Source organism: Pipistrellus kuhlii, unplaced genomic scaffold (assembly GCF_014108245.1).
Source record: "Pipistrellus kuhlii isolate mPipKuh1 unplaced genomic scaffold, mPipKuh1.p scaffold_m20_p_1, whole genome shotgun sequence".
Classification (NCBI taxonomy): domain Eukaryota; kingdom Metazoa; phylum Chordata; class Mammalia; order Chiroptera; family Vespertilionidae; genus Pipistrellus; species Pipistrellus kuhlii.
Genome location: NW_023425404.1, coordinates 11,353,975 through 11,379,347, shown reverse-complemented (window position 1 = coordinate 11,379,347; position 25,373 = coordinate 11,353,975). Strand labels below are relative to the sequence as shown.

General features: G+C 50.7%; 1 protein-coding gene across 3 annotated transcripts in view; it reads left to right on the top strand.

Annotated features, from left to right (window-relative positions):
* The window catches only part of JDP2 (Jun dimerization protein 2), a 38,688-nt gene extending 14,760 nt beyond the window's left edge, over nt 1–23,928 (top strand). Inside the window, exons 1-3 of one of the 3 annotated variants that reach the window (XM_045578517.1) lie at nt 6,225–6,341; nt 13,894–13,998; nt 22,757–23,928. In XM_045578517.1, coding sequence (XP_045434473.1) covers nt 6,231–6,341; nt 13,894–13,998; nt 22,757–22,942 — 402 coding nt within the window. In that variant the 5' untranslated portion in view covers nt 6,225–6,230 and the 3' untranslated portion in view covers nt 22,943–23,928. Of the gene's footprint in view, nt 1–6,224; nt 6,342–13,893; nt 13,999–22,756 lie in introns of those variants that run through there. The other 2 variants (XM_036430930.2, XM_045578515.1) reach the window with 2 other exon arrangements.
* The last annotated feature ends 1,445 nt before the right edge of the window (nt 23,929–25,373 follow it).

Below are 25,373 nucleotides of genomic sequence, written 5' to 3'. Positions count from 1 at the left end.
CCGACGCTCTATCCATTGAGCCAAACCGGTCTCGGCTGTAAAGAACTATTGCAACTCAGCAAAAAGAAAGACAAGTAGGCCAATTAGAAAATTGGCAAAGTGTCTGAAAGCACATTTCTCCCAAGATATGTGAATGGCTAAGAAGCATAGGAAGAGATGCTCAGTATCATTAGCCATAAAAGCAAATCAAAACCACGGTGAGATTCCACTTCACACCCACGAGGGTGGCTGAAATAAGAAAGGACAGATATCACAAGTGTTGGTGAGGATGGGAGAAGCGGTAACCCTCAAACTACTGGCAGGAATGTCAAATGGTGCAACCACTTTGGGTCTGGCAGCTCTCCAAAAGGCTAATCATAGACCCATGCCATATGACAGCAGTTACACTCCCAGGTATACAGCCAATAGAAAGGAGAACACGCTCACACAAAAACTTGTATGTGAATGTTCACAGCCGTGTTATTCATAATCTCTCCAAAATGGAAACAACCCAATTGCCCAATGAATGACGACTGCATAGATAAAACACGATATGTCCATACAGTGGGATATTGGACCATACAAAGGAATAAAGCACTGATACAAGCTACAACATGCATGAACCTTGAAGACATTATGTTAAGTGAAAGAAGCCAGTCATAGAGGACCACATGTTGCAGGAGTCCATTGATGTGAGATGTCCAGGATAGGCAAACCCACAGAGACAGAAAGGAAAACCAGTTCCCTGGTGTCTAGGGCTGGTGGAGATGGGAGAAGTTGTGTGTGGGTGCAGCTAAGGAGTGTGGGATGTTTTTTGGAGGGGATGAAAATATTCTAAAAATAATTGCGGTGATAGTCACCACTTTGTGAAGGTACTGAAAGTTGTTGAATGTTATACTTTAAGTGGACAAATTGTGTAGTATGTGGTATCTCAATAAAGCTATTTTATTTTAAAAATATTTTTATTGATTTCAGAGAGGGAGAGATAGAAACATCAGTGAAGAGAGAGAATCATTGATCGACTGCCTCCTGCATACCCCACTCTAGGGATCAAGCCCACAACCTAGGCATGAGCCCTGACTGGGAATCGATCCATGACTTTCTGGTTATAGGTCAACACTCAACCACTGAGTCACACCTACTGGGCAAAACTATTTTAGAAACAGGGAAGAACACATCTACCTCACAGAGGTGTGGGGAGGATTAAAAGGGATAATGTATGTACATCGCACAGCATCTATGGGTGCTCCAGAATTTGTATGTCGTTATTAAAACCCCCTTTCCGGCCAACAGCAGTGGAAAAGTCAGACTCTGGTTAGGGGCATTTTCTCCTCTTTCTTTTTATTGCCAGTGGCCATCTAGAAGCAATGAGAGCAATTTGGCAGGATTTTGTATGGAACTCAGGAGGAAATATGGAGTAATCCTGGCTACTCATTAGAATCCCCTGGAGAGCTGTTAAATATTGACGCGGAGCCCAGAGATTCTGATTCAGTTGGTCAGGGTGGGGCCGGCAGGTGGTTCTAGCCATTGGTGGAAAGCCCTGGTACAATATAAACTGGCCCAGGTCTTTGAAGGAATGAGAATATCTGCGTTCAGGAGAGAAGGCTCATTTGAGCAATGCACTTTATGGTTTACAAACTACTTTTATAGAAATGACCTGTGGAAACCCCTTTCAGATTCCAAAGTGGTTCAGGGTTTGGGTTTTGGAGAAGGCCGCACATGAAGGAAAGAGACTAGAAAAGTATTAATTTGAAAATACTGGGGGCCAGGCGGGAGCTCACCTCTAGTGGGAGGACTGCCACCTTGCTTTTTGGCCTTGCCATCCCTTTTATTCAGGTTTGAGATACACTCATTGCCCTTAGGCAGGTAATTCCAATAACAGGCAGATAATTTTATCAGTAAGGATTTACATGGGAATTTGGTGGGGAAGTTGCCTCAGTTACCATTGTCTTAATTAGATAGGGAGTGGTTGGCTCTGACCTTTCAGCCTTCCACATCTTTCTATTAGTGAGACAATGATGGGTTTCCAGCAATGACCTCCATTGATCTGTTCAATAACTGTATGGGGTAGGTGTTATTAGTATTATTAGGGAATCAAGGCTCAGAGAGATGAAGTAAGTTGCTAGGGTCTCATTTTTAGAGCATAATCTACTTATTTATTTTGCTTTTCTAAGAAAGCAAAATCCACACACATGCACATACCTATTAGTTATAAAACCTAACACCTTGGAGAGCACCGCCAAGGTGACCTCTGGTGCCAGCATAATCTATTTTGCATAGACTTCTGAATAAAGCTCTACTTGCTACTTTCCTGTAACTGATGAGTATCCTGAGAGTGCAGGGCCAGGTGATAAGACATTATTTACATATACAGTTGAGCACTGCTTAAGGATTGTCAGGGATAGGTTCTGAGAAATGCGTTGTTAGGCCATCTCATCATTGTGCGAACATCATCAAGTGCACGTACACAAACCTGGATGGTACAGCCTACTACACACCCGAACTATGTGGGATAGCCCATTGCTTCTAGGCTACAAGCCTGCACAGCATGTTTTTGTAGAAAACAACACAAGAGTAGGTCAAACACAAAAGAAAATGAGGCAGACAAAACACAAAGTAAACACGAGATGTGTGAGGCTGCTGACGGCATACGCTTTTACAGCAAACTTTGTAAGTAGAAAACGTACACACTAAAATAATGATAAAAAAGTATAGTAAATGCATTCACTAGTAATATAGTCATTTATTACCATCATCAAATGCTGTGTACTATGCATAATTGTATGTGCTATATTTTTATACAACTGGAAGTATAATAGGTTTGTTTACACCAGCATCGCCACAGCCACAGACACCTGAGGAATGCTTTGTGCTACAGTGTTATGACGGCTATGACATCAGTAGGCAATAGGAATATTTCAACTCCCCTATAATCTTATTGGGCCTCCGTCAGGATGCGATTCATCAATGACCAAAACGTTATGCAACACATGACTGTATGTGTGTGTACATATACCCATATTGTTTGTAACTACTGATCTGCATGTGCAAGGAAAACATAAAGCAAATAATTTGGATTCTGAGGCTGTCAGAAATCTGTAACCATCCCCTGTAACCTCTGAGTTCAAGTCATCAACCATAACTCATTGTACTGAAGGACGATAAGTATAAAATACAACTCTGAGTCCCTCAACTATGGCCTTTATCTATTTAATATATTATGGTATCATTTCAACAAGAGCCTTCTGCTGAAACCAGTCTGAAATCCATTGGTTTACATGAGCACTACTTAGAGCAGGGTCTGCAGGCCAGCGGCGCCAGCCTCTGGGCGCATATCAGAAGTGCAGTTTCTTGGGGTCTGAAGCCGACTCTCCAGCCCGTGTGCCCAGAAACCTGGGATGTAACAAGTCGTCCAGGCGACCCTGTCTTTAAATGACCTGAATGCCCAGCTCCGACTGTGAATGATGTCTCTGAGAATGGCTTCAAGGATCCAGCCCCACATTTTCCTCCAAACCTGTCTCAAGCTTCCTGGAGGGACCCTCACACCATCAGATACTCATTAACGTGTGTGGTACCCAGATCTTTGTAAGGCAAACGCTGAAGCATTTCCAGAGCAGTTAATTTCCAGGTTAGAGATCCTTCCTGCTGCCAGCATTCACACCCTAAGGGACTTCCTAATTAATTAAGCTGCCGCGTTCATCAGAAGGCCAGCTTCTTTTTTGTTAAAGAAGGGAGAATCAGACAGACTGTTCGGATGCCAAAGGAGCCTCCATTTGCTGGAAGTTCTCAGCAGCTCTGGTCTAAGAATGGGGGCAGGGAGAGGGAGATTTCTGCTCTGTGCCTCCCCCTCCTCCTCCTCCTCAGTCTGCCCGGGTGCTCTGAAGCCCTTCCCCCACCTCTGAGCTTTATGTGTATCGACTTCATTACATACATCATTCATGATGAAATCATTTTTCCATCCTCCAAGCCAGGCATCCCTGGTCGTGAATTCGTTGGGCCACGTCACCTGGGTGGGATTTTTGCTAGTTCAGTCCCCGCAAAGGAGAGGTTGCTGGTTCTGCTCAGCCATTTGTCTGTTATCTGTGCCTCGTGCCTGAAAGAAGTTGGCTGAACTCCGTCTGTTAGCTGCACAGCCTGCATACAGATTAAACGGAACTGCGTTGGCGGAGAATAATTAAGCCAAGGACCTTGGCTTTCACCTTCACGATGAAAGACAAATGACTTCCCGGGCTTTCATAGGATGGTGGGACTAGAAATATTCTCCCACGTTGGCGAACTCGGGACTTTCAGAGCATCCCTGTTCATAGATATTCTTTGCAACAACCGCATTTTCATTGAATTCTAAGTGGTTGTTTTGCAGAAGCTCCTGCCTCTGTTTTTCAGGGGGTTTTTGTTTTGTGTTGGGTGTGTTTTTGCCCCAGTGCAATCATGGTGTATTACACTGACGGTTTCCACTGTCTTATTAACTCTTTTTGAAAAGAAAACAGATTTTTCTCTCTGAAGCCAGAATCAGCCTGCTTTGTACCAGTCTTTGGGAGGTGGGGAGAGCCTTGTCAGAGCCACCATCTCTCTCCTTTTCTCCTCTTTGGAAGCGATTGTCAACTGGGCAAGAAAATTGGTTGATTGCCTACTGGGAAACGAAACCTCAACTAAACCATAAGTACAAAATGGGCCTGAAATAGACATATTTCAACAAAGAAGAGCCATCGTTCTCCAAATAGCTCTTCTCCAGCAAAAGAACTTCCAGTTAATCACAGTCCCCTTTTCTCTTCAATGTTAGCTTTTCTGCCCGCGCCAGGGAGATTTTCCCTTGTCTCCTGGCCTCTTACCTCCCTTTTGTAGTAACAGTGTTTGCTCTGTCCTTAACGGGACCATCCGCAAGTGGGTGTCACTCTGCCAGCGGCTTTGTGGGGCTTTGTTCCGAACACAATGCCATCTTTTCTCAGCAGTGGAGACCAGCGAGCTGTCCGCCAGTGCTTTCTGAGAGAGAGGCCTCTCCCTGTTCTGTTCCTGTAAACCAGCCCTGAGCCCCAGCGGCCTGTTCTCTCATGGGTTCTCTGAACCCTGGAGAAGGTTTTCACTGAGGGGAGTGGGCTGGGAGGGCCAAGGTCAATGCTGCATCCTGCTGAGATGTGAGCAGATGGGGAAGCCTTTCGGATGGATCCCCCTGTGGGCTTTGATGCTCAGTGACAGAAGAGTCAGATGTTCTGTTCATAAAGAAGGCGCTCCCTGCCTCTGCAGAAAGCAGTGTGCTCTAGTTAGTACTGTCACTGCCTGTCCTAGGGACCTGGGCAGACTCACTCCCTTTCTCTGAACTCCAGTCCCTGAGCTGCGGGTGCAGCAGGCACCTAGGATCTCTAGGTCTTTTCAGTCCCAGAACCTCAGGAAAGAACTTAGCGGATAGCCCTGCTGCTCCCCACCGCTTCCTGCAGAGGCCAATGCACTGAGCGGTTGCTTATCCACCTGCGCTCCCAGCCAGGGGAGCTGAGTGAATCATCTTGGCAGGTGGAGCCCTCGCCGCTGCCAGCTCTTGTTCGGAGCCTTCACCTGGTGGTTGGCTCGGCTGGTTTGAGGCTTTGAGTGAGCATGGCATCCAGTGTGTGGGGTGTTTGTAGGTGACTGTGTGATTACAGCCTGGCACCGGGGGCAGTTGAAGTGGAAAGGGCACCAGATTCGGAGGCAGGAGTCCTGGGTGTTGTCCAGGTCACCAATTCTGCAGATCAGGCCTCCCTTTAGCAAAAGTTTATTGAGCATTACTGATGGCCACACGCTTAGCAAGGTTCTGGGCACACAAAAAAGTAGCAGAGACAGACTGTGCCCCTCATGGAGCTCCCAGTTTAGTGGGGGAGGTAGGAATCGAGTCTAGAACACAGCACAGTAGGGGCCAGATAAGCTAAGAAATCTATGGGAGCCCAGAGCAGAGGGTCACCTCCCTGGCCCTGTAGGGGGTGAGCATCAAGGAGGGCTTCCTATAGGTGGTGATTCTTGAGCTGAATGTACTCAAGGGGACAGCAGGGGCACTGGCATGAAGCTAGGGGCGTGTAGGGTAAAAAGTGGCTTAGCACTGCAGGAACATGGAGTGTAGGGGAGCCATAGACAGGAGGTGAGACCATAGCAGGAGGGACAAGTCATGAGGAACCTTGCTTGACTCATTAGGAGCTTGGGCTTGAAGATAATGGCCATTCTCTTCCCCCCACCCCCCCACCCCTCTGCTCCCCAAGGCCAATCACTGGATCGGATTTGCATTTTAGATGCCTTTGATGGAGGATGGTCCTGCAAGGCCAGGAGATGACCCAGGATGTGGTCCAGGAGAGAGAGGAGGCCTGGAAAGTAGTAATGGGGATGGAGACTCCAGTGAACGGGTGAGCAGTGGTACCAGTGGGCTGGGGAATAGAGACAAAGTCACCAATTGAAGATACAGACTTTGAGAGGCTGAGGGATATTTAAGTTGAATGTCCAACTGCCAGTTGGATGTATGGGTCTGAAACTAAAATTGGTTGGCATTGTGTAGGTGGCGATTGAAACCACATGGAAATGATGATCCTTAGGTGGTGCATGAGGGAAGCAGCAGGCCAAGGAGAGGACTTTGGAAAAGGATCCCAGGCAAGAGACAGACAGGAGAGGTCAGAGAAGTAAAAAAATTCCAGGGAGCGGGAGTGATGCTCAGTCAGGTGGAGCCAGGAAGCCCAGGCGGTCGGACCAGCACTGTCCTTTGGAACTTGGTCAAGAGGACTCAGGTCCTGTCCTCAAGTGTGAGCCTCGAAACAATCCTCTCCCTTTCCTGGACCTCAGTTTCCTCACCTGTAAAATCTAGAGATTGGCCTAGGGGCTTGCCAAGAGCCCCTTTCTGGCTCTGAAGAGACTATTTCTGAAACCTCTTAAAGGGTGGTGGTGGCGGTGGGGTGTTGATAAGCCAACACTGCCCCTGAAGAGCGAATGAATGAAAACCCAGGGATGTCAGAGCTGGGTCAGAGATTTCAGTCCAGCCCGCCCATTGGAAGGAAGCATGATGCAATGGGGTGGAATCCCTGTCTTTTCCCAGCTGGGTGACCTGGGGATGGAGAGTAAAATGAGATCCCTATGACCCATCTTGCAGAGGTGCTTGGAGGTTAGTGAGAAGTAGAAGCTATTGTGTTTGTTACCCATGAGCCTCAGGGCAGGGGAGATGAGCAGACTGGCCAAGGTCCTGAGGAATAGAGCACCACGGTGGCCAGAACCAGGTGTCTGATGACCAATCCCTGTGGGGTCGCTTGCCAAGGGTCATAAATTAGCAGCCCACAGATGTGTTTTGTTTGGCTCACTCGGTGTCCTTTTCAAAATGGAATTCGTTGCCAGCATTACGAACTGGGAGTTAACTTAAAAATCCACATTTTCAGCTAGTCTTGAAAACTTGAGAGGCCTGACAACACGGAGCCCGCACTGCCCTGGCGCTAGTGGAGAGGCCATGGCCCCATCTAGCCCTACTCCCTCCCTCATGGTTACTTACTTGGCCCTTGGAGGTGACTTGAGTTTGCAACGGCAGCCCTAGGCTGGCCATTTGTCTTGACTCTTCCCTTATGGCCCTGTCTTGTGTTCACAGAAACTGTCCAATATTTCACAGCTGAAGTCAAGACCTTGGCATTAGGAGCAGAGGGGCCTGGCTAGAGGAGATGGGAGACAACAGCTCAGCTCCAGGGGTGACGCTAGTTAGGAGGGCCTGGCCCCTGTGGGTTGCAGGGGGTCAGCAGGGGTATTGGACAAGGGCTCTGGGGTTTCCTCGTTCCTCCTACACGGGTGGGAGGAGGCAGAGGAATCCGTGGGCCCAGGCTGGCTGGCATGCCCAGAGAGATCTTGTCCCAGGACTGCCCTACTTTTTTGTTGGTAGAGGGGGGGTTCAGGGGAGCGGGGAGGGACTGCCCAGAGCAGCCTGTTTATATGGGGGAATGTCTGGTATGTTTGGTATTTGGGTGTTTACTTCCCAGGGTGCTCGTGGGTCCCCAGTGTTGAAATCTGTCTCCTTCACGCAGGGGGAGGGACCCAGCGGGCCTGGCCAGGGCTGGATTTAGAAGCCTCAGAGCTGTTGCTCCAGGTCTGCTCGACAGCCCTCATGCCCTGACGCACCGCCACCCGCTTCCCCTGGCTCAGGTGTTCTTTTATGCCAGATTCTGCCCATGGGAGCTGGAGGCTGGGTGGACCCCAGGCAGCACACTCCCTGCCTCCCTGTCTCACCTGGGAAGGCAGGCGGGGAAGCTGGCGTTCACTGGACCCTTCCTGTCCCCGGCTCCAGGCCTCATTGCACACCTGTGCAGCAGCGCTCGGTGCCTTCCTCATGCAGGTGAGGAATGGAGGCTCAGAGAGGCTGAGAGACTTGCCCAGAGGCACATAGCCAGTCCAAAGCAGGGCTGCTGGGGATCCAGGCCTCTTAGACCCTAAAGCCCATGCTGCCAACCCTGATGCTGTGAGCCCAGCTCTCTGCGCATGCTGGTTCCAGTCCGAGAGAAGCCTTCCAGACCTTCGCTGCTCTGATTAGTGTTGGGGTTTTGATCCCCCCCCCCCCCCCCCCCCCCCCGCCTCTGCTATTTCTGCTTGTTGCCAGCTTTATTGCTCTTTTCTCTATTGCTTTGTCGTATGACAGTTTCTGTACGTTCAGCGCCTCAGGTTAAAAAGTACCGTTGCTTTTTCTCATCTCATCTATTTGTGGGTCCTACAAGATACATTTTGGGGAAGGCTTATGAAATGTCAGAATTCACAATCACATCTGCACAACTGGTGCCACTGTATGACAGTCAGGTGGCCTGCAGATGGGCCTGGGAAACAGGCCCGCCCCTCTCTGGACCCTTCCCCCCACCCCCCACCCCCCCTCCACCCAGGAGGGTGAGCAGGAGTGGAGCGGTGAGGCCCCTCCTTGAAACCACTTCGCTTTAATGCTACACATTCACTGTTAATTGTACAGCATATAGTTTTTTTTTTTAAATATATATTTTATTGATTTTGCACAGAGAGGAAGGGAGAGAGATAGAGAGTTAGAAACATCGATGAGAGAGAGTCATCGATTGGCTGCCTCTTGCACACTCCCTACTGGGGATATGCCCGCAACCGAGGTACATGCCCTTGACCGGAATCGAACCCGGGACCTTTCAGTCCCCAAGCCGACGCTCTATCCATTGAGCCAAACCGGTCTCGGCAGCATATAGTTTTTATTTGAAAAGACCCAAATAGGGAAAAACACAAAATGGTCATTGCCCTCAGATGGAGCTGAAAGGCGGGATGGGGGGGTGGGGGTGGGGTGGGCAGGTGTTACCACGTGTGGGGGAGCAGGAGGCCTCAGCCCGGGGGCCAAAGGCTGTCACCTCCCAGGCAGCCTTGATTTCTGTAGTTTCCTCATCTGCGAAGGTGGGGAGGAGACTGTCCCGGGTGAGGTACTGAGGCCATTTAGTCCACTGGACTCTGCACCCAGGTACTTGATTCCTCAGAGGTGCCCTCCACTCCTGTTCAGAGGCCCTTCTGCACCCAGGCTGCCGCTTTCCAGCTGTTCCAGAAGCTGGCTCCTGGGTAGCAGTGGTTCTCCCCTAGCTCACTAGGGACCGCCTTCTACTCCATTTTCACCTGGCATCACGTGACTTCACAAGGGATGCCCTGGTGTCCTGGCATCTTTCAGGGGCAAGAGGCAGGCACCTTCTCAGACTCCCTCCTGGCAGCGTTTTCCGGGGAGAGTCGGGGTTGTGCATCACGGACACCACGGACAGGAAGCTCAGGCCTCTCCAGGGGTGGAATTGGAGGACCAGGAGAGTTTCTTTATGTGTGCTTCTGTCTGTCCACTCAGTCTGTCTGTACCACTGGCCTCTGTCTGTGTCTCTGTGTGTGCCTCGGGGGCTGTGCCTCTTTGTCTTTCTCTCTATCTCTTTGTTTCTGTTCTCTGTGTTTCTTTGCCTCTGTCTCTGTCTTCATCTTTCCCAGTCTGTAGCTTGGGTGAGGCAAATAACATGCCCAGGGCATGGCATTTAAGGAGGCACTCACTCTTGGCTTCTGACGCTGTCCTTCCATGAGCCCCAGGGTTGAGTGCTTCCTTAAATGTGCTTCCCTGGCACCTTGCTTGCCTCATCCTGGTCTGTTTTTCTCTGTCACCCCTCCTTCTCTCTGCCTCTCTGAATCCCTCTTAGAGCTGAGTGTGTGTGTGTGTGTGTGTGTGTGTGTGTGTGTGTGTATGTGTGTGGGTGTGTCTTGTCACATGTTCTCTAGTCTCTGCTCATCTCCAGCAGCTTGATTTTTCTGCTCCTCTGGGCACATGGCTGAGGTTGCTTGCTCTCCAGTCCAACAGTTCAATTTTAAATTTCCTGGAGGCAAATGCAGTCCAGCTTGGGTCAGCCACTCGCCCCTTGTCCAGTCAGCTGTGGCCAGGGGCTGGGGTCCCCCAGCCCTGAGCAGGAGGCCCTCTTGGCATGGATCCCCAAGTCCCACACAGCTTTGCCTCAGGTTTGCCTGGGAATTTGGAAAAAAGAGCCAGAACTAAGTTTGAGAACAGAAAAGAGAGGCTTCCCTCCATCCCCTAGCCCCTGTCTCTTAGTTCTTGAAATGTATTGAATGTCAAGTTGCCTCCTCCTCAGGCAGCCTGGTTGTTCTGCAGAAGGAACTGTCATCTCCCGTTCTGGGGTTCCAGTTTTAGATGCCTGAACCGTGTGATGAGAACAGTCTGCTGTCTCTCACCCACTCACGTCCCAATTGCTTTAATCCAGGGAGCGGCAGGAGGAGGGGCGGCAGCCTTGACGCTGGGGATGAAAGGAGGCTTGAGGAGGGCTAGGGGTTGGGGGGTCTTCAAACGGTCCCAGTGGGGATGTGCAGACCACAATGGCCCAGGCAAAGGAGCTAGAGTTAGCCTGGGGGATGGAGGCGGCTGAGGGACCCTGCCCAGTCCCATATTTCTGGTGGGGCCTCAGCAGCTGTTTTCTCCATGTCCTCTGGTGGCTCTTAAATAGCAGCAGGAGGATTTGGGTGAGATGCAGCAGTGTCAGTGGGGAAGGTGTGGGGAATGGAGTGTTAGGGTCATTTCTTGTTTCACTGGGAGATGTCCGCCAAGGTGGGGCAAGGGTGCAGAGAGGCTTGGGGTGACCTTAGAAGCTCGTGCCAAGTGGCTGTGGAACTGGAGGCTTTGGCTTCTGGGCACAGCCTGGATGCCTTGAGGACCTGCTCAGGGCTAGTGCATTCCTGCCATAGCCACCAGGGCTCTGTACCCTGATCTAGGCTCTGCCTTCAACCAGTGTGCTCCTGAGAAGATAGGACCCAGTCCCCAAGCTTTGCTGGCCACCCGCACACAGAGAGGTTATTGCAGCAGAACAGTGGGGAGAAGGTTATGCAGATACCAAAACAGGCCATAAATTACTTTTTATATGATAGAACCCAAGCCTGTGTCATTTTCCTCCATAATCCTTTGTTTATTCATTCATTCGAAGAACGTTTGCTGAGCTCCTACTAAGTGCCAGATTCTGTGCCAGGTGCTGGGGATGGCGAGGCCCCCAGCAGGGAAGTCAGGTACCTACGTAAACAGAGAATTATGGGGGATAGGACAGACTCTACAGCGGGGTACTCAGTGCTGTTGCAGCACAGCCAGAGCAGTTAATTCTCTCCGGAATAAAAGGAGCCTTCCTGGAGGAGGCGACATTTGCTCTTGAAGGTTGAGTAAGAGTTTTCCAAATGGGAAAGGAAGGCCATCTCAGGAGGGCATGGCTAGCTTGGACAAAGATGAGAGGTTTTGGGTAGAGGATGATGGCAGGAGGGGGTCCCTGTGGCTGGAGGAGAGGGTATGGCAGTCCTCTGACTGGGCATCAGCCCGTCCCAGTAGATTTCTTGAACTTCCAGCGTTCGGCCTTCTTCGAGCCTGCTGCTAGCGCGGCTTCTGTTTGTTCCCAACTTGTTGTAGGTTGAGGCCCTGCACTGGGGTGGGCTAGGAAGCTGGGTCTTGGAGGACAGAGGTGGTGTCTCCTAGGAAACGGCAGCTCTGCCAGAGCCCAGGGTGCTCTGGGGGAGGGGCCCGAGGCCCAGAGCGGAGCAGCGCTCAGGTTGCACACATCACCTTAGCAGTTTGTGGGCAAACCCTCTAGGCCGAGGGGAGATTGCACCGCCTGCCACTTCCTCCAGTTCCTTCCCTCTGCCTGTCGTCACGGTTACCTCGGCTTTGTTGGGGGTGAGGTTGAGGTTGGGCGGAATCGATTTTGTCCAGGTTTCTATTTTCCCAGATGCGGGTCAGCCAGAGGAGCTGTCACTTCTGGTTCTGTTTCAAAGGAGGCCGAGGGGCTGGGAGGTGCGTGGGTGCGGCCGTGTTGACAGGGCACCTCTCCAGCCAGCCTCCCGGGCGGAGTGGGAGTGGGGCAGCGAGGAGCTCAGAGGTGGTGGGGAAAGAGAAGGGGCTGCCCTGCCAGGGGCTGTCATAATGGCTTTGGGTGCTGGTCTCTGGCCCAGGCCCTGGGTCCTGACCTCCCAGAGCATGCTGGGAGTGCATGGAGAGAGGCTGTTTATTTTCCTGGCCCAAAGCCCTTTCGGCTGAGACCTTGTTCCAGGCCTCAGGCTGCCAGAATCACCCCCACAGGCTTGAGAAGTGAGAGAGTTGGCAAGCCCAGAGCAATCCATGACCTCTCCAATGGCCTCTCACCCCAGGCTGTCCCCACCCTGGCTGGTCGTGTGTCACCTCCAGGTTCCCCTGCAGGTAACGGACCCTGAGAGGCATCACATCAAAGTGATCCTGATGGGCCAAGCCAGTGGGAGAGGAAGGTTAAAGTAAAAAAATGTGAATACCGACCCTCAGTATCTCCATCTGTCCAATGGAACAGTAATAGTACTTTGATCATCAAACTTGAAAAAATTTTTAAAAAAATATATTTTATTGATTTTTTTTACAGAGAGGAAGGGAGAGGGATAGAGAGTTAGAAACATCGATAGGAGAGAAACATCGATTAGCTGCCTCCTGCACACCCCCTACTGGGGATGTGCCCAAAACCAAGGTACATGCCCTTGACCAGAATTGAACCTGGGACCTTTCGGGCCGTAGGCTGACGCTCTTATCCACTGAGCCAAACCGGTTTCGGCTGATCATCAAACTTTTTGAGGATCATTGACCCATATTTAAAGCATTTAGCAAAGAAGGCAGCAAGCAGCAGCTCTCATCGTCACTAATGACACAGAGCTGCCACTTGGACCGAAAACCAGTGTCGGTGGGCAGAGTTTCCTCCTTCCCATGTCACGGGCCCTCTTTCAGGCGTGGTGCATTTCCTCACGTGTCCTGGGGAGAAGTAAGTCCAGAGGCCCAGGAGGCCCTTCTGCCTGTGTCCCGTGCAGGGCACCGTAGGAGCCTTGGGACTCTGGGATGCAGGTGGGTGTCCTGGGGAGAACATGCAGGTAAGAGAGTCAGAGCCAGGCAAGGAGGCTGGGAGACTGTTGAGTTGACAAGGCGATTAACCCAAGTGTTTGGAAGGACCAAGAGGGAGGAAGAAGGTACCTCAGGGAGGTGGGGGAAGAATGCAAAAGCTGTGCCCACACCCAAGCTGGTTGTGGAGGAAATGCCTGAGAACTGCTGGCCTGGAAAACAGTGCCCAGAGGGCGTGGGCTGGGCAGGAGAGCAGACAGTCACCGTTGGGTGCCACCTCTACGTGAGGAGACTCCCAGGTCCGGGCCTCCTGAACTCTGGCAGAACCCGGGCGGCCCTGCCCTCCTGGCACCCTGACTTCCCCCAGGGGTGCTCACCTGTGCCTAGAGGGTCCATGGGCTGGCTGGGCAGTGTTCCCATGTCGCCAGCTGAGAGGCCAGGGAGCTGGCAGACAGGGACAGCTCCCTCACTGCTGAGATGTGAGTTAGGAGGGGGATTGCCGATCCGTCTGTCTGTGTGTCAGGAGAGAAGCTCTGCTCCAGGCCTGTCTGTGTCTAACCAGTGGCTCTCGGCCCTCACAGCTAGACGAGGAAGAGGAGCGGAGGAAAAGGCGCCGGGAAAAGAACAAAGTGGCGGCAGCCCGATGCCGGAACAAGAAGAAGGAGCGGACGGAGTTTCTGCAGCGGGTGAGCAGGGCACTGGCCGGGCAGGGTGGGGGCTGTGCGGATCAAAGATGTCATCAACGCTGTGGGAATCGATGTGTACCTGCTCTTCCCTGCCTCCGTCTGATGTCCCATCCTGAATCAAGATGGCCCAGGGCAGCCTGCAGCAGGCCCAGCCCACCCAGATCCCGGGTGTGGAATGGGGGTTGGGAGGGGAAGGAGAGGAGGGCAGAGAAGGTGGGAGCAGCCAAGCTCCCTCCCCTGAGGTTAGACCTTGGTGCTGATGGACCCCTTTGGCTCAGGACTGGTACTACCCGTTTTGGTACCCTGGTGGCTACCAAAGTTGTCTAGGGTGGGTGCTGGTGAAGGAGGTGATAGCGCCAAGCATGTGGACAGTGGACACAGCATCTGGGCAGAGCAAAGCTCCTCCCTTAGCTGCAGGAGGCTCTTCCAGCTCTGCCCCCAGCTGGCTGGCTTCTGCTCCTGCCCCCGGGGACCAGAGTTCAGCTCTGATGCAAAGGCTGGAGGAGGGTTGCCTTTCCCCTTGACCCTCAGAGCAGGCCCCTGCCCTTTCATTGGAATGCACCAAGCAGGAGGTTGTTCTTTCTCCGCTGAGTCCCATCTAAGAGGCCTTTTCTGATTCTCCAAAATGGCAGATGGCAGGGAAGGAACATGACCAGGAAGTCCAGGCCAGTGATCTCCAGCTTCCCCACCCCCAATCCCTTCTTCACTTCTAAATAAGAAGAGTAACAATATTATAATAATAACAGCATGGGGCAGGCTCTATTCTATAGTGTGCAACAATGAACAGTAGTTGCTGATTTTTGTAAAGTTGGGCACTGTGCTAACTGCTGTGTGTCTATTATCTCATTTTATTGGTATAATCACTATGAAATACATGCCTTCATGCTTCTCTTTCTGCAGATGGGGAAACTAAGGCATGACAAGGTTTAAAAGCTTGCCCAGGTCCCTCAGCAACTAAGTGGTAGAACTGAGATTTGAGACTAATGCTAACTTCAAAGTATTTGTTCTTAACACTCTGCTATACTGGCTCTAATACATTCATTCATTTGTACATTCAGTTAGTTGTTTGTTTATTCTTTTACTTGTCCACTGATTTGTTGACAAGCATTTTAAAAAATATAATCTTTTTTGATTTCAGAGAAGAAGGGGTTGGGGAAGGGAGATAGAAACATCAGTGATAAAGACAATAATTGATTGGCTGCCTCCTTCCCACTTCCCACTGGGGACTGAGCCCTCAACCCAGGTATCTGTCCTGACTGAGAATTGAACTATGACTTCCTGGTTCATAGGTCGATGCTCAACCACTGAGCCATGCTGGCTGGACGACAAGTATTTTATTTTATTTTATTTTTATTTTTATTTTATTTTATTTTTTTATTTTATAGATTATTATTTTTTCTCACAGTGAAATCCTTCTCTTTTTTTTTTCTTCTTTTTAAAAAAAAATATATTTTATTGATTTTGTACAGAGAGGAAGGGAGAGAGATAGAGAGTTAGAAACATCGATGAGAGAGAGTCATCGATCAGCTGCCTCTTGCACACCCCCCACTGGGGATATGCCCGCAACCAAGGTACATGCCCTTGACCGGAATCGAACCCAGGTCCCCTCAGTCCCCAAGCCGACGCTCTATCCATTGAGCTAAACCGGTCCCGGCTGGATGACAAGTATTTTAAAGAATATACCAGGTGCCCAGCACTGTGCTGTGTACATTGGGGGATACATATGTAGGAGCAGATGTACTCCTTCCTGTGGGAGCTGGAGAGAGAAGGCCAGGTTGGCCTTGTTTTTCTCTGGCAGTGAGGGATCTATGGTGGCTCTCTTCACATGCTTCCAGCAAGTAGAGAGCAAACCTGAGGTCATGGATGTAATCAGCATGGTGCCGTGTGTACGCCTCTGGGCTGTGAGCACTTGGCCAGATTAGACTTCTAGATCTCGGAGCTGGATGTTCTCAAGAAGTTTCTAAGACTTTAGAATGGATAGAGTCGCATGGGCCTTTAGAATGGATGGAGTGTCACATACTCAGTGCCAGCCCAGAGCTGGGTGAGACACAGAGACAGCCTCAGAGAAGCCTCAGGCCCCGGCCTTCCAGGGCTTGTCAGCCAGTAAGCAGGCAAGCTATGCCAGTGAATGTAAACCGATAACACACTAGTGCAGCAAACAGTCAGCGCCAAGTGAATGCTGCCAGCTGCTCTTCACACTCCAGGATGTACTGCCTGCCCGGCATTACATGTGTCTCATTTGTCTTACAACATTCCAGTGAGCTAAAGATTGATTATCCCCATTTTAGACATTGTGCAGCTCAGAGAGGTCAAGTTATTTGCCCAAGGTCACACTACTAGCAAGCGGTAGAGCTGGGCCTCATTGATTCATTTGCTGACCCATCTGTCCATCCAGAAAGTGCTTAGTGAGTACCCGCTGCACAGAGGACGAGCAGGCGGTATCTGCATTGGGGCGGCGGCGGCGGGAAATGAGGAATGGTAACGTGTGCGATCCTTGCGTTGGGCAAGCCCGGCAGGCTGTGAGAACATACAGAGGGGCCCTCTCCTGGCCTGGGCTGAGGAAAGACTGCTAATTGAGACACAAAAGAGGAGGAGGAGCTAGCTGAGGGGAAGGACAGGCATGGAGGTGGATACCAGGAATAGCACAAGCAAACACCAGAGGCAAGAGGTGTTTGAGACTGTGGTGAAGGGATTGAAAAGAAAGGCTGGGGTTTCCAGCACAGGGGGAGGAAGGAGAGGCAGGCAGGCCCCAGAACCTTGGTGTGTCAGGTGCTCCTCTATGCTGGGTGGTCTGGGGCAATCCCAGTGTGTGCCCCTTGTCCTGGCCACATTATTTAAAAAATATATATACTTTAATTGATTTAAAAATATACTTTAATTGATAATGTTTAAAAATATACTTTAATTGATAGAAACAATAATTATGAGAGAGAATCATTGATCGGCTGCCTCCTGCAGGCCCCACACTGGGGATCGAGCCTGCAACCCGGACATTTGCCCTGACTGGGACTCGAACCATCATCTCCTGGTTCATAGGTCGATGCTCAACCATTGAGCCACGATGGCTGGGCTTGGTCTCATTATTAATTACACCTTCCTGCACGCACAAATGTCCCCATTAGGAGATGAATTATATGATCCTAGAGAACTGTGGGAGGGTTTCAGAAGGGGAAAGATCCCTCTGGCTGCAGCATGGGCACGGATTGGGGCAGCCGAGAATAGAGTGGGAAGATCCCTATGTGGCTATGGTATTGTCCGGGTGAGAGAAGGAGGCAGCTGTGAGCATGTGGAGAACTGTATGGCCTTTGGGTCTAGGAGAGAGGCTTGCACAGGTCTGGCAGGGCCTAAGCCAGTCCTTCCCGTCTGTCTCCCCCTCCCCCTCCTTCCCTCGTCCCCTCCTGGCCTTGGAAACAGAGGCTGGGTGTGAGGTTTAGGCATGGTACAGATGGCTATGCTCACAGTCAGTGTCCAGACCTGGGGAATTCTCTTAGAATGTACTTTTTAGTGGGTAAAGTATTTATTATACAAGGCCAAGACGTGCAAAGGGATGTTGTATGTGTGTGCGTATGCACACACGTGTATGTATATACGTATATACCGGTACATGTTCACCTACACATGCATATAAAAAACAACTCTCCTATCCTTGACCCCTGGACACCCAGATTCACCCTAGGAGATTTCTGTAACATCTCAGAGTTCACTCTTTTGGACCTGCCGAGGCGAGGCAGGAGGCAGGAGCAGGCCTTTGAATGGGTCATATTTTCACCTTCAGCCCCAGGGTGACCTCGGGACCTCCTCTGTCTGCCATGAGGAGTGGCAGGCCCCCTAGGCGTCTCCCTTTTGCAGTGCCAGCCTCTGAACCGCTGTGCTGGCACCAGTTCCCTGTGTGTTGGTGACAGTAGCACCATCTCATACTCCATGGCACACTGCACTCTTCATTGCCTCTCTCCCTGACGGCCACACTGACTCTGGAATGGACAAGGCAGCCCATTTCCCCGAGGAGGACTCTGACACTTGGAGGCATAAGAGTTTGCTCAAGGCCACACACTGGCGGAGTCAGGACTAGAACCCAGGGCTTCCTCTCCTGCCCAGCACTCTATCCCGATTGCCTCGGCTCAGGAAAACTGGAACTGTTCACAGCGGCAGAGCTAGCAAGTGGCAGAGTCAGGATTTTAACCCAGACAGGTCTTTTGGGTTCAGAAGATTGCACCAGACATCTTCCCAACTTTTAGGGGAACTTTAATAAAAAATAGAGTCAGAGAATCTTAATGCTTAAATCCCCCCTGGGCTAGTCATTATATTTTCCGGACAGAAATGAGGCCGAGAGAAGGGGAGTGACTTGGCCGAGGTCACCCAGCCAGGATGCCCAGCCCCTCACCCTGTTTTTTTCTGTTGCCTTTGCTGACCAAAGTGGAGGAGACCAAAACTTCATGTTCTAATTCTGTTCTAAAACAAAAAGTGGCCTCATTTTCTCTAGGGCAGTACCTATTCACCAGAAGGCAAAAGGCTAAACAGAAATGCAAGCCGAGTTCTTCACTTCGTAACGAACATGTGATGATCCTAGCCCATGGTCCTAATCACCATGTTTCCCCGAAAATAAGACATCCTCCGAAAATAAGACCTACTTACAGGTTTCCTTCTGAGTGAAATATAAGGCATCCCCCCAAAATAAGGCCCCCCCTAGGCTAAACATGAGAGATTTGGTCCACTGATTCTGAAAGAAATGGAGTCACAAGAAATTCACCAGGAAATTCAGGAATTGGATTGTTATGATGATGTTCCAGAAGATGATGACATGATTGTCATTGAATAAATGAGTAAATTCTTGATACTGTAGGATTCACAGTTTGTCTGGTTTGTGTTGACAACCACCATACTACCTGACCGTAGACAGGTAATAAATTTCCTTTATTTTCATTTAACAATAAATGTGTACCGTATTCTTCTTCATGGAAAAATAAGACATCCCCTGAAAATAAGACCTAGTGCATCTTTGGGAGCAAAAATTAATATAAGATACTGTCTTATTTTCGGGGAAACAGGGTAATTAGGAAAACAGATACTGCCATTGTGCTTATAAAGCCACAAACCACATCCACCGTCATGGTTAAGAAGAGATTATTCTAAACTCCACTTGTACACACTAAATAAATATGTAGCACCAGCCAATAAAACAGGAAATAAAACCAAAAAGCAGTCCGGGACATTCTGAACAGCCAGATGGCATTCTGTGATGTACCCTAACATTCGAGCCAACAAAATGCCTCAGTGTCCCTGGGATGAACACGGGTGTGAAGCGAGGCGCCACACACCTGCTTGGTCTTTCCGTGCGATGCAGATGTTCAAGCATAAGGCTGGGGTGACATGCATTCATTTTAAGGAGGTGGATCTGTGCATTTTTAAATTTTTATTTTATTTTTTGTTGATTTCAGAGGGGAAGGAAGAAGGAGAGATAGAAACATCAATAGTGAGAGAGAATAATAGATTAGTTGCCTCCTGCACGCCCCCTACTGGGGATCAAGCCTACATCCGGGCCCTGTGCCCTGACTGGGAATTGAACCGTGACCTCTTGGTTCATATGCTCAGCAGCTGAGCCACATCATCTGGGTTATGTAACTTCCACTCACTGTACCTACAGCCTATTCCCTTCTCTGTCCTCCCCCACCACTCTCCAGAACAGCCCCCGCCAACCCCCTGGCTCACAGGCAGCTCCCATCCCTGACTCTCACTCTCCACGACCTGCCAAGCTTTCCAGGAAATCCTCCTCTACTCCTTCTTCTCTTGCTTCCTATTCTCTTGCTCACAGCTTAAAGTAAAATTCCTCAAGCCTCCATAACCCTTGGGTTTACAAAGTGCCTTTCCCACTGAGTCCAGGATTATCACCATTTTTTCAATGAGAAGACCAGGGCTCGAAGTTAAGAAACTTGTGGTAGGCTTTTATTTGAAATCCTAAAGGCTTTTTTTCAGGATGGCTCTACACCACCTTCCCAGCTTTCTATTGTACGTACCCCACTCTGTCCTAGAATGACCTATGGTCATGATGGGTGCTTTTATCTCCTAAATACATCGTAAGCTTTTCCATGTCTGTGTCCTTGTTCACTCAGGCCTCCCTTCCTGAAATCCCTCACTCCCACCAACCTTCTCTACTCAACCAGAGAGTCCCCCGATTCTTCCGACCCAGTGTCAGACCTGGCCAGTTAGTCCCCTCGAGAGGTCTTCCAGATGCACAGCCTGGCTGACAGGCACATAGTAGGCTCTGCCCTGCTGTATGGATTCTTCTTCCCCTCAGAGTGGAAGCCATATGGGAGCCATGTTGGGGGCTCATGGGTGGGTGGGGCAGAGGCTCAGAATGATCCAGAGTCAGAGCCTGGACTGGGGAGAGCCAGATGATCAACGGGTTTGTGAGAACTTCCCAAGGTCAGCTGCTCCTCAGACTCAGGGAGCCTGGCAGGTCAGGGCCTCATGGTTTCATGTGGGGTCGCTCCTGGCCCTCAGAGGTGGACTTCTCTCAGGATTCCGAGAACAGTGGCCCACACCAGCATCTCCGTGGTGCCTCATCCTGTTGAACTAAAAACCACCATAGCTGAGTGTTTTTGTTTTGTTTTGTTTTAATATATTTTATTGATTTTTCACAGAGAGGAAGAGAGAGGGATAGAGAGTTAGAAACATCGATGAGAGAGAATCATCGATCAGCTGCCTCTTGCACACTCCCTACTGGGGATGTGCCTGCAACCAAGGTACAAGACCTTGACCGGAATCGAACCTGAGACCTTTCAGTCTGCAGGCTGATGCTCTATCCACTGAGCCAAACCGGTTTCGGCCACCATAGCTGAGTTTTAATATTTTCCCCCTGAGCGTTTTTTCCCCTTTCTGTGAAGCTGTTCTCCCTCAGCATCTAGTCATGAGGACTGCATGTCTCAGCAGTCCCGAGGTCCCTGGACGCTGACGCGGCCCCCTCAGAGATGAGCACAAGGCACAGCTTAGTCAGACCTGCTGGTGTGGGGAAGACAGCGCCCAGGGTGTGTGTGTGTGGGCCCCCCCAGGTGGAGGGCAGTCACAGGCCCGAGCCAGGGCCACACGGCCTGTTGTCACACACACAGTTGCAACCGCAGCTTGTTCTCTGTCTCACACAGGTTGCTCAACCTCAGCACTGTTGACACTTGGGACAGGACAGTTCTTTCTGTGGGGCCACTCTGGGCACCACAGGGCAGGCGTTTGGGAGCGCCCTTGGCTCCCAGCACAGGGTGCCAGGAGCAGCCCCCTCGCCAGTTGTGACAACCGAAAACATGGTCAGATGTCTCCTGGGAGGCAGAATTGCTCCTGGTTGAGAACCGCTGGCCTAAAACGTTGCCGGCCAGAGTTGAATAAATTCCAGTTCTCAAACTGGTTATACGCTGTTAGACTCGGTCCAAGGAAAATCATTCAGGAGCTTTTCTGTCTTATTGTGTTGCTCCCTGAGGCTTTACTTGGTATGCCCCTCCCCATCCCCACGATAAACATATAAATCCCCCAGTCAAACCAACATTCTTTCCTTCCCGGAGCCTCTCCAACTGAGCTGGAAGGTCATTGGGACTCTCTCCTGAGGGCTAGCGGAGACCTCAGTTTGAGAAGAATGACTGTTATTGCCTCCCCATGGGCAAAGTGTCTCGCTAACAGGGGCTAGGAAGAGGCTGTTCAAACAATTATAGGCGAATAACCAGGAAGCACAGGTTGTAGAAGGAATTACACGGCCACACTTGTTCTTTCCAAAGGCCAGAATTCCCACAGCATGCATTTGTCACCCCTCAAAGCACTTGGCCACCCAGGGGCCACCTCTGGGCCCTCTGCCCACCTGTTCTAGGCCCACTCGGCCTCCAGTCTTCTCCCACCTTTTGCTTCTTGTGCAAAAGCCCCGAAGCAGGAGAGTGTTCAGCATGTTTGAGTCACAGTAAGGAAGCCACTGTGTTTGGAGAGGATTGAGTGAGGTAGGAGAGGTGGGACATGAGCCAGGCTGGCCCAGGTATAGCCTGACAGTGTTCATCTCCCCAGGGACACAGGGCAGTGTCATGGTGTGACAGACACTGCGTGCAGAAAGTCAGTTATCCCAGCAGCTCAGGAGCAGGTTCTGTGCTTCCTCCAGTGGAAACCTGGCAGACAGAAAGCAGGGAAATGTTGCCATAGCCAGTTTTGCTCAGTGGATAGAGTGTCAGCCTGCAGATTCGAGGGTCCCAGGTTCAATTCCAGTCAAGGTCATGTACCTTGGTTGTGGGCACATACTCAGTAGGGAGGTGTGCAGGAGGCAGCTGATCGATGTTTCTAACTCTCCCTATCCCTTCCTCTCTAAAAAAACCACACACAATAAAAATATATTAGAAGAAGAAGAAGAAGAAGAAGGAGGAGGAGGAGGAGGAGGAGGAGGAGAAAGCAGGGAAATGTTGCCCTAGCCAGCTAGGCTCAGTGAATAGAGGTGGACCAAAGGGTCCAGGGTTCGATTCTGATCAAGGGCACGTACCTTGGTTGCAGGCTCCTTCCCAGCCTAGGCCTTGGTTGGGGCACATGTAGGAGGCAACCAATTGATGTGTTTCTCTCACATCAGTGTTTCTATTTTTCCCTCTCTCTTCTGCTCTCCCTAAAAGTCAATGGGAAAATATCCTCGGGTGAGGATTAGAGAAAGCAGGAAAATGCTAGCCGTACTCCTGCTCAAGGGCAGAGCCTGTCCCCAGAGCCAGTCCCCAGCCGTGAAAGCTGACAGCCATGTCTCTGTGTTCGCCCACAGGAATCTGAGCGGCTGGAGCTCATGAACGCGGAGCTGAAAACCCAGATTGAGGAGCTGAAGCAGGAGCGGCAGCAGCTCATCCTGATGCTCAACCGGCATCGCCCCACCTGCATCGTCAGGACCGACAGCGTTAAGACCCCCGACTCAGAAGGCAACCCACTGCTGGAGCAGCTGGAGAAGAAGTGACCATGGGCTGGGAGGAGGATGAGGAGGAGGAAGAGGAGACAGGGAAAGGGAGGAGGAGGAGGGTCCCAGGGGGCTCTTCCTTGCTGCATGAAAAACTCTTCAATGAGGCTCAGCACAGCCATCATCAGCCCTGCTTTTTTGTGAAACTCCGATCAGCCACAGCAGGGGAGGAAGCCCAGGCTGATGAAACCCAGGACCAAGCGCTGAGACCAAAGTAGTCCTGAGGGGGGCCTGCTCTGCCCGGGGCCAGCCTTGCAGGAGGCAGGACAGAGGCTCTGGGCCGGAGAGACGCCCAACCAGGCAGCTGCGGGCACTTCTCTGGCCTCTCCTCCAGGGCATGCACCCAAAGGACCTCCGAGCAGCCAGGAAAAGCCATGAGTTCAACCAAAATTCGGCTGAGGATGGAACTCAGAGTGAAACTGCAATCTGCCTGCCCCAGCCCTGACCCTGACCCTGACCCTGACCCTGACCCCGATGCAAGGCTGGAGAAGGGCACAGTGCCAGGCCCTGCTGTACCCACCCGCCGTGGTCCAGCGTGGTCCTGCCCGGAGTGGCAGCCGGGGCGCACCTCGCCGGCCCTGCTGGAGCTGCTGTGGCACAAGGCGCGGGCGCCCTTCCAAAGCACATACTCACTGAATGTTTACAGACCGGCTGTCCTGGCAGGGCTCTCAACTGCACATGTTTTTTTTATACTTTCTTTTGTTTTGTTTTTTTAAATATTTTTTACAAAAAAAAAAAAAGATTTTATACAAGCAATATATAAATGGATTTCTATAATCACTTGATGTGATACAGTATAAATATGCTATGGTTTGTTTGTTACGAACAGATATTCAGCAGTTATGGCCGTTGCGTGTAACTCCTAAGTACTGTAGTCTGGGTTTTGGGGGTGGCAGGGGCGGGGGTGGGGTGCATTTCCATCCTGGTAAAACCCTTCATAGTACTCAGTCCTGTATCGCTCAGTAAACATTACTCTTACTTACCCAGCTGCCTCCTGTGGTATCTGCCTAGGAGGGGATGGGGCGCAGGCCATGCTCACTGGGCCTCCAGAATGTTTGGAATATCTGCTGCGGGCTCCTTGGTTTTCATAGCAGCCCTCCCAGGTAAGTGTTGATCTGCCCATTTTACAGATGAGGAAGTAGAGGCTCAGAGAAGTTGATGAAACCTGCAGTACTTCATTTATTCACTCCACATATGTTCACTGAGTGCCTCCACCTGTGTGCCAGGCACACCCTACAAGGCACAGGGCGGTCACTGGGGAATAAAACAAACCTAGGCCCAGCGTTGATGGAGCTTCCAGTCCTGAGCTAAATCCTGGGCTTGCTCCATACATGGTCTCAGTTCATCTTCACAACAGTCATGCCAGGGAGCAGCAATGGCCGCCATTCACAGGTGACCAATTAGAGGCCCTGGGAGATGAACTTACAGCCACCATTTGTTGACTTTTACAGTGTGACATAATATGGTCTCATTTACTTCTTCCAACGCATGGAAATAGGCATCACTGCCCCATTGTACAAATGACTGAACTGAGAGGGCAAGTGACTTATTCAGGGTCACCCAGCGAGTGAGGGGCAGGGCTGGTGTCTGAACTCTGCCTCCAGGATCCCATGACTCTCCACCTGTCACCAGGACTCTGTGGTTATCCTCGGGGTTGGATGTCTCATCTGATTAGAACAGGAAGCCTGTGAGGCCACGGTTTTACAGATGTAGTTTCCGGAGGGCTGGATAGAGTGTCAGGCTATGTCATGTTCGTGGAGTGAACCAGTGACCCAGGGAAATGTGTGCCTGACCTAGAAGAGAGGGTGTGGATCACTCAGCCAGGGCCTCACCTGCGCAGCTCAATACATGACTCCGGAAAGCAAGGATGGCTCAGAGTGGTAGGCAATAATTGCCATCACCTCAGCACACAACAGTTCACGAGGCACTTCATGCATGTTTTCTCATTTTCAATCACAGCTCTACGAGTAGGTGGGATAGGTGTTTTTAGCTCCATTGTATAGTTGTGCAAACAGGCTTACAAAAATGAATGTTCATCCACCTGAAAAGAGGCAGAACTAGGAGCTGAACCCTACTCTTCCTACTTTTTTTTTTTTTTAATATATATTTTATTGATTTTTTTTACAGAGAGGGAGAGAGACAGAGAGATAGAAACATCGATGAGAGAAAAACAGATCAGCTGCCTCCTGCACACCCTCTACTGTGGATGTGCCCACAACCAAGGTACATTCCCCTGACCGGAATCGAACTCAGGACCTCTCAGTCCATAGTCAATGCTGTATCCACTGAGCCAAACCAGCTTTGGCCGCTCTCCTACTTTCTATGGTGAATTAGCTCTTCTCCATCACTGAGACTAGATAACTAGTGATTGATGAGGTTTCACGTAGCAATAACTGCGTTGCTTCCCAAATCATGAGTGAGGCCTTCTGGG